The following is an 8,506-nucleotide window of genomic DNA, read 5'->3' on the forward strand; positions in this document are numbered from 1 at the left end:
GGTGGCCAGAGGGGACAGGACAGGACCGGTCACCTTGTTTACAAGTCTTTAACATTGTCTGCAAACATAGAAACAAAAACAGGCTGTAAATGAGACGAACAGTGATGAGTGAGAGCAAGAGCAGGAAACAGCGTTTTATCTGTGCGTGTCTGTGCTTTATGTTGCTGCTCGTTGTTGTGTGAATACCAACGTCCCGTTGTTGTCGTGCACAGCAGCACAATGACAGTCAAGTCTGAATGTCACAACGATGAAATAGAGAAAACGACTTAAATAAACAATGATCTAGATCGTTTTCATTAGAGCACTTTAAAGGATTCATTGGAGGACAAATGAAACTTCATGTGTTCTGTTGGAGTCTGTCAGTGATCAATACACTGATCAGGCATTTGATAGCCTGTCCGTCTCCATGACGATGACCTCCGACCCCGGGTTTATTCTTCAGTGATGATTTGGGCTTTTCCACACAGACACAGAAATAAATAAAGTCTAAAACAGACACGTGCAGCGAGGATTTTATTGTGTTCACAGTCAAGTTGTTGACTCCTGACTAACATGATTCTCTCAGATCACACAACTGATTCAGTGAGAAAACATAAGGAGACAAAATGAAAGTGTTGACCAGTGGTTTAAAGAGCAGAGGAGGGAAGAAGATCGGCTGCTGGGTCTGTTTGTTCAGAAGACGTTCCTCTGTGTCTGAGCTCGCATCTCATTCTCACCTGTGTGCAGAAAACAAAACAAGCAAACTGTGAGAGGCTTTATTTTTAATGTCACATTTATTTCACCAGGAAAAAAAATCACCGAGATTAAAAACCAGTTTTATAAGACAAACAACATCATAAAGCAAATAAAAGACCAGCAGCCGTCTCATCTGTTCAGACTCTGTTCTCTAATTGTTTGTCCTGCACATGTGGGAAACTCAGTCAGCTGATTTGTAAAAGCAGCTTTGGTGTTGGAGATGTGAAGCTCCGTCTGTGAAATCTTCAGTTCCATTGTCTAGATGTTTGGAGATGTTTTAAACAAACACAGCTCAGGCAGGGGGGAGCATAGCAGGAAATAAAGTCAACACTAAAAGGAACCCGAGAGGAAATCTTATTACCAAATGACCTGTGTGTGGTTCAACCAGACTCTATTGTTAACCTCTAGAGTCCCTGCGTCCTCATATGAGGACCGCACAGCTTGGGTTTCCAAAGCTCAGGACTCTAGAGGTTATAGCTGCCGTTTTTACCTGCTGGGTTCAGCTGAGATTCATCTTCAGGAGGAAGCGCCGGGCGCTCTGCACAGTGTTCTGGAACAAACCACATTTAGTGTTACATTAACCCTGAGAAGTCACAGAACATTAAGCTACAGCACATTTTACACTCAGTCCGACCTTTAGCTCCGATGTCACACACCGATCAGTGATCAGAGTTTTGCATCACTGACACATCGTCGTCGTCATCACAGGACACGAGTGTTTCATGTCACTGTGCAAACAGGTGAAGCTGCAGTACAGTGAATAAACCTCAGACATTCTAATACAGCACTGACACCTGCTCTGTTAGCGTGACATCTCTAAATAAAAGTGTCCTGGTCAACCACCATGTCCACAGTTTCAGGACTTTCACTGCTCCACATGTGATGTGTTTCCTCCCCCGGTGCTGGAGTTGAATCACTAGCTCCGTCTCCAGGGAACCGACTGGAACACTGGAGCACAGCCTCAGTCTGTCTGAACACCAGTCTGGAAAGTCTCATCACCAGTTTGATGACAAGTGGCTGAATATTAACCCTTCACCTGACCAGTTCCGCCTGCTGACTGGATCAAACATAACCATTATTGATTTTCATTAAGAGTCCAGATCAATGACCTGTTTGTTTTAGTTGCATCATTTATATTTTGATGGATGTTCTTTGTCTCTTAAATACATCTAAGTTTAAAAAGTCAGTGTTAAATGACATAAGATAAAACTACCTCCATGAGCATGGCCACTGTCATCGGCCCCACCCCTCCTGGAACAGGTGTGATGAATCCTGCTCTCTGATTGGCTGAGGTGTAGTGGACGTCTCCGATCACACGTTTACTGCTCTTCTTTGTCGCATCTGTCAAAGGTCACACACGAGCATAAGTACACATGTATTTAGTTCCACGTCATGAGCACACAGAGAACCGAGCCACTGGTTTAGTTTCTGTTGTTCAGAACAGGTGGCAGTTTAATGTCCACCGGCTCTGGGGACGTTTCATACCAGCCTGGCTTTACAACAGGCCTGAAGTAAAAGTCCAGGCACACTCACGTTCAGGTTCATTATCACCAGCTGCAGAAACGTCTGCTTGCCATGTGGTTTAGTCCAAATCACGCTCATTATGTGGCGATTTAAGAACTACCCCTTCATGTAAACTCTTAAACCTGCTGTGATGTGAAGAGGAAGTCATTACATCACCAGACTGAGGAGCTACATGTTGGCTGGTGGCAGCAGCAGCACTGAGGAGGAGAGCTGGGATTTCAACAACAGAAAAGAGCAGTGTTGTTGGTGTCTCTGCAGCCTGGAGACTCGTAAGTGACACAACAACACAACAATAAACAGAGAACTGACACTGTCCACATTTATAACAGCACTACCACCGTTGTTTGATTCATTAGGATCAAAGCAGATTCAGTGTTGTGTTCATATTCAGACGCCCTGACCACGGTGTCACTGTGGTATGAGGCAGTACCAGTGTGTACCCGGGATGTAGTTGATTCCACAGTCGATGACCACGGCTCCCTGCTTCACCCACTCTCCTCTCACCATCTCTGCTCTGCCTGCCCCCACCACCAGGATATCGGCCCGGCCCACCTGTGGACACGCAGGAAACGCATCATCAGGCAGTGACCGCTGGTCCATCTCTCCTCGCTGTCAGAACCTCACACCTCAGTATTCACTTGTGTAAACCACCAGAGCTTCATCACATCAGTTCGTAAATGTCACAGCTTCCTTGAACTCACCAAAGCAAACAAAGCTGTGACACCTGAGATTAGTAATGAGACTAGTAATCATCCTCCTCATCCTCAGTGTCCGGCCGTGTGCCATCACCTGCTCAGGTAGGTCTGCTGTCTTTGAGTGACAGCTGGTCACAGTGGCGTGGTGCCACAGCAGCAGGTCGTGCATCGGCGCGCCAACGATTTTACTGCGGCCAATGACGACTGCATGTTTCCCCTCCACAGACACACCTGCACAGGAACAGGAAGCCACAGGTGAGATAGTTTTAAATGTGTGTCACCTGTGTAACATCCTGACTGAGAGGCCTGAGTCACAGCTGCAGCTCACTGCTATTTTAACCCTCTGAATCATTTCCTGCTGCAGCTCCATGCAGCTGGTGGGATTGTAGCATGTTGGCCCTAAGTAGCTTTGTCAGGCTTTGCGTGACCGGACCCCATTGGTTGAGCCAGCTCCGCCCCCAGCTGTGGCTCCAGGAGAGGGCCCTGGTTCCCCTAGTGTCGGTGAGGTTCCACAACTCAGAACAATGTGTGTATGAAGCTTGTGTGTAAAGAAGGACACATATAACTGTCATGTTCAGGTGTGTGTGTGTGTGTGTGAGAGAGACCTGTCTGTCTGATGAGCTCCATGCAGCCGCTGGGGGTGCAGGGGATGAAACAGCTGTTCAGATCACCTCGAGACAGCTTCCCTGCATTGATGCAACTCAGACTGTCCGCACACACACACACACACACACACAGCTATAACTATATATATATATAATTATATTGTATATACAGTGGTGTGAAAAAGTGTTTGCCCCCTTACTGATTTCTTATCTTTTTGCATGTTTGTCACACTGTAATGTTTCAGATCGTCAAACAAATTTATATATTAGTCAAAGATAACACAAGTAAACACATCATGCAGTTTTTAAATGAAGGTTTTTATTATTAAGGGAAAACAAAATCCAAAAACCCAATCAAAATGAGCTTTGAAAGCCCACACCACTGACTTTATATAAGTATGGACAGTGTCATCACTTTCTTCTGCTATACAAAGGTGAAGCCAAAATATGAATATGGCGGCTGCCATCTTGGCATTTTGCAACTTCTACTCCAAATTCCACACCCTATATCTGAGGGTAAGTCCAACCACCCTTCAAAGGAAACTCATTTCGGCCACTTGTATTCACATTGGGAGGGTATAAAAAGAGTAACAGGTGGGTGTGACTGTGTGTTCTGTTGGTGCGGGACATGGTCGAGTTCCGAGGGAGTTGTGTTGTTGATCTTCTGTGAGTACATGGTGCCGTGTTATGCAGCATTTTCAAGTGCTTTCTTTAATCTGTTTAATAAAACCCAAGAAAAGACAGGACCGGTGTTCTCCTCCTTGCTTGTTGGCCAGGTGCCGGCCCACAGCATCTTCTGTGAGCACATGGTGCCGTGTTATGCAGCATTTTCGGACTACGACAATATAGTTTATAGGACAAGTAAAATATAAAACCCTGAGACAAATTCACAGAAGATGCTGATAAACAAAAAGACAAACTAAATATGATGTCAACTTCCTGTGGGCCACTCACCCGTCCACGTCCTTCTCTGGGGAGACAGCGTTGGTGATGAGCTCGGTGTTGATGGGGCTGACAGAGTCCAGAGGGAGCTGGACGATCAGGCCGTGCACTGATGGGTTCTCGTTGACAGACATGATGCTCTGCAGCAGCTGTGGACACAGGAAACAGTCTGAGCTGGACTTTCACCACTGATGCATGTTGGGTAGAGACATGAGCTCAGCACTGACCTCGTCCTGTGTCGCCGTGCGCGGCAGCCTCACATGTTTTGCATCGATTCCAATCTGTAGATGAGAAACTGAACGTGTTACTAAAGCTTCACACATCAGTATTAATATATAAACATGAGCACGGTGTCATGTCACGGCCCTGGGAAGTGTCAGAGGCGAGGACGCTAACCCGATGTATGTTTGCCAAAGTAACCCTGGAGTCCTCATCTGTGAAGACATCTCTCATGTAAAACCAAAACATGGGCTTTGAAACACCTGGGATGAAGCAGGAGTCTCACCCTTGTGCAACTCGTCTGAGGCTGTGGGACTAAATAAAACACCCAGTCCGACTTCAGCGGCTGTGGTCACAGTGGGAGAGACTGGTGCTCTGTGTGGTTGTACTAGAGAGAGGACGACTCCTGTCCTGTCCATGTCTGTACTGTTAGTCAGCCAGGGAAGGTCATAACAAAGGAGCAAAGGAACTAAATGTGACCAAACACACACGTGATGACAGACTGTCAGTGTGACGCTGGCCTCAGCTGACATCCTGACAGCCCTCTGACTATAAAAGGTCAAATATCACCAGACTTTAAACCTGATGAGCGTGTATGGGATGTTCTCCTGCTTTGAGCCTCACCTCTGCTGCAGCCTTCAGCTTGGAGCTGATGTACAGGTTGGAGTCGTCTCTGTCTCCCACCTGAAACACAGTGGATCAGCTTTAAAACACACTGGACTGTTCCTGCCTTTATCTCCAAACGCCCACTGAAGTTGACTTGGTGTGACTTCATGCCTAACGAGAAAGCACTGATGGAGCACCAATAATCTCACAGGTAATAAAGAGCATGGACACCTGAGTGTCTAACGAGGCAGCTTGTTAGAGGCCGGAGCCTCGTTAAACCTGCAGACATCAGGAAGTGTCCATTTAAAAGCCTGATGAAGGTCCCTGAGAATTCAGTGATTCCTTTCAGTGGTTCTCTACACACCTGCAGGAAGTTAAATAACCAAATCCCAGTGCTGAACTGGGACCAGTTCTATTCAGCAGGTTGGACAGCTGTCAGCCAGTGCAGCAGGTTGACGGTACGTCTAGTCATGTGCTCATGTGTGTGACTGAGTGAATGAAGCTGTGACTGTGCAGCTTCAGGAGGTTTGTTATCAGTGTTGGTGTGAAGAAGAGCAGCTGCAGTGAACTCAGCAGGTTTCTGTGCACGTACACCTAAACCTGAGCTGGTCTGGTCCTGTGATCAGGACCCGAACCAGATCCCAGACACCTGAGAGGATGTTTGGTCCCATTTTGAGTCCCTCATGTTCTATCTTCACATTCAGGTCTCAGAACAGTCAACGATAGATTCTGATGTTTTCTGTTTGACCACCAGGTGTCGTCAGAGTCACACAGTTCAAATTCCACACAGACTGACTCGACGTGGCCTGGTTGTGGATCACATGTCTGAGTAACAGGCCTGTTTTGTCTTGTTTTTGCTTTTGTGGGCATCAAAATAGAAACTACAGTTTTATACACAGTGTGAAGGTTGTGTTTTCATTTCATTACCTATACTTGTTAATCACTCAGACTCAGGAGTTTACAGACTCTCCTGTAGACCACCAGACCTGCAGACTCACCTGTAGGACCACCAGACCTGCAGACTCGCCTGTAGACCACCAGACCCGTGACCTGCAGACTCACCTGTAGACCACCAGACCTGCAGACTCACCTGTAGGACCACCAGACCTGCAGACTCGCCTGTAGACCACCAGACCCGTGACCTGCAGACTCACCTGGAGACCTGGGTCTGAACCCTGAGAAGTGACTCTCCATCTTGTCCACCTCCATCTTCAACCTCTCCCTCACCAGCCTGCACACACAGACCCAGGATCAGTTCTCAGAGGTCAAAGGTCAACAGTGTAACAGTTTACCCAGGCCTCCTGAAACATGTTTAATCCTGGTCCCAGTCTGTATAGTCTGACTGGACACACTGGGAGAAAATGAAAGAAACTAGGAGATAGTGGGACAAAGTGGAAACCAGTGGGAGACACTGGGCTGTGGACTCACTTCGAGGTCTTGATGCCGGAGATAATGGTTGCCATGGAGCGCCTGCCTCCTTGACAACCGGGGGCCCAGAATGAGTGGGCGACCAAGGAGATCATGACTGAGAGAGAGAGAGAGCGCATCCGTTAACATTAGAGATTAACTTGTATATTTGTTGCTGACAGACTGAACCTGAGGAGAAACATAAGTAATGTTCTGCTAATTAACTGAATGACGCCGACATGTGGTCAATAAACATGATGGGAGCCTGAACACACAGGAAGTGGAAAATCCTTCTGTGGTTATCAATCAATAGATTCTGATTCACTTATCAAATATGAAACTGACAGTTAATAAATTCAACTCTTTTCCAATCTGCACATTTTTTTTGTATTGATTTAAAATAAAATTCTAAAATGTGCTACACAATATGGCCAAATCATTCCACACATCGAAAGTGTCCTGGAAATAAAACCAAAGAACAAACGTGTTGTGGTGGAAACATCGTTCAGACTTATCTGCAAACACAGCCAGGAAATATTTTACTGAACAGGATGCTCAGATTGTCTGGTTCAGTATCTGACTCAGAACCAGCAGTGAGTCCAGCATGTGGAGCCGTTTCCTGGTTCTGTCCAGACTCTTGCATCAAAGACAGTTTCACCAGTTAGACACAAGAATACAGCTGAAACATGGAGGAGCTACAACAATCACAGTGTTTCCATGGAAAGAACTGGGCTTGTGTTGTGAATTCTGTGTCAATCGGGCAAAATATTCATAACCCAGAGTTTTCAACATTTTATCTCAAGCTGCTTTTCGTGGTCTGCAGTCTGTGTGTTGTGTGGAAACGCCACGTCAGCTCTTTGGACTGGTTTTCACAGCTGTCCCTACATCACGTATAAGTAAAGTTAGATAAACCGTGTTCACTGATGAATACATGACGTCTAACCCAGTGACAGTCTGGTTGTCAAACATGTTAATGATTAAAACTCCCTTGGTTAAAAACAGAGTCTCAGTGAAGAGTCCAGAATACAACCGTGTGAGTCAGAGTCCAAAATACAACCGTGTGAGTCAGAGTCCAAATGCAGCTGCAGACACATGTGGCGACGTGTTCAGCGAGCAGAAAGAAGGAATGTGGCGGTAAACATTCGGAGCAGCACCTTACCTGAGAGACGAACAGGAAGCTACAGTGTCTGTGTTGCATGTTTTCAGTCTGTTCTGTGACTTTATCTGTGTGGGACTGTTTCTCTGCTCTGACCTGAACCAAACCAGCAGAGGAGACCAGTCTGATAGTGGGGAGGAGGATCACTGGCCCAGCTGGAATCAAGTGGAGGAGGAGGCGGGGCTCTCAGCCAATCAGATTCCAGGAAGGAGGAGGAGGAAGTTTTTCTTTCTCACACACTTGGCAGAAAAAAAACCCCCACTTTACAGATGTTTTTCTGTCTGTCTCTAATTTAACACTGCCCAGTTGCATTATGGGAACTGTAGGAAACAGAACACTCTGAATTTAGAATCCATTAGGTTTCAGCTTTTACCCTCTGAGTCAAAAAACCAGATGGGTCATAATTACACAAATTAAACACAAACCAATGGACTGACAAGGAAACAACAAGTGACATCATGTATTACTGTATAATGGAAATTAAACAGATACAGATGAAATGAAACTTTCCTCTCTAACCAAATGAATACACAGGCAAAACAAGCAATAACGTTGTTAGAATAAATCGGTATGCACTGAAATTATTAGTATTACTTACCTTAGAAGTCCAGAGGACA

The 8,506-nt window shown here is 46.0% G+C and overlaps 1 protein-coding gene across 2 annotated transcripts; it reads right to left on the bottom strand.

Annotated features, from left to right (window-relative positions):
• Positions 1 to 504: 504 nt before the first annotated feature.
• Positions 505 to 8,075, bottom strand: LOC109974459 (C-1-tetrahydrofolate synthase, cytoplasmic-like). Of its 2 annotated transcripts, XM_020624659.1 has the most exons (13): positions 7,893 to 8,060; positions 6,755 to 6,851; positions 6,489 to 6,557; positions 6,417 to 6,432; positions 5,345 to 5,404; positions 4,729 to 4,782; positions 4,514 to 4,650; positions 3,560 to 3,660; positions 3,049 to 3,185; positions 2,700 to 2,811; positions 1,949 to 2,076; positions 1,226 to 1,285; positions 505 to 716 (listed from the first exon to the last, which is right to left on the bottom strand). In XM_020624659.1, exons 2-12 carry the CDS (start codon positions 6,847 to 6,849, stop codon positions 1,235 to 1,237), a joined length of 960 nt encoding a protein of 319 aa, XP_020480315.1. In that variant the 5' UTR covers positions 6,850 to 6,851; positions 7,893 to 8,060; the 3' UTR covers positions 505 to 716; positions 1,226 to 1,234. The 2 variants fall into 2 exon arrangements, with proteins under 2 accessions (XP_020480315.1, XP_020480316.1); XM_020624660.1 differs by lacking the exons at positions 505 to 716; positions 1,226 to 1,285 and having other exon boundaries at positions 1,958 to 2,076; positions 2,961 to 3,185; positions 7,893 to 8,075.
• Between the last annotated feature and the right edge of the window lie 431 nt (positions 8,076 to 8,506).

This window comes from Monopterus albus, unplaced genomic scaffold, assembly GCF_001952655.1.
Source record: "Monopterus albus unplaced genomic scaffold, M_albus_1.0 scaffold334.1, whole genome shotgun sequence".
NCBI lineage: Eukaryota > Metazoa > Chordata > Actinopteri > Synbranchiformes > Synbranchidae > Monopterus > Monopterus albus.

Excerpts from the sequence above, each read along its gene's own strand:
- LOC109974459 (XM_020624659.1), bottom strand. The coding sequence starts at position 6,849 with ATGATCTCCTTGGTCGCCCACTCATTCTGGGCCCCCGGTTGTCAAGGA. Across the intron at positions 3,661-4,513 it reads CCAGAGAAGGACGTGGACGG|TCTGAGTTGCATCAATGCAG; the intron begins GTGAGTGGCCCA and ends GTGTGCGGACAG. Across the intron at positions 3,186-3,559 it reads GGAGCTCATCAGACAGACAG|GTGTGTCTGTGGAGGGGAAA; the intron begins GTCTCTCTCACA and ends GTTCCTGTGCAG.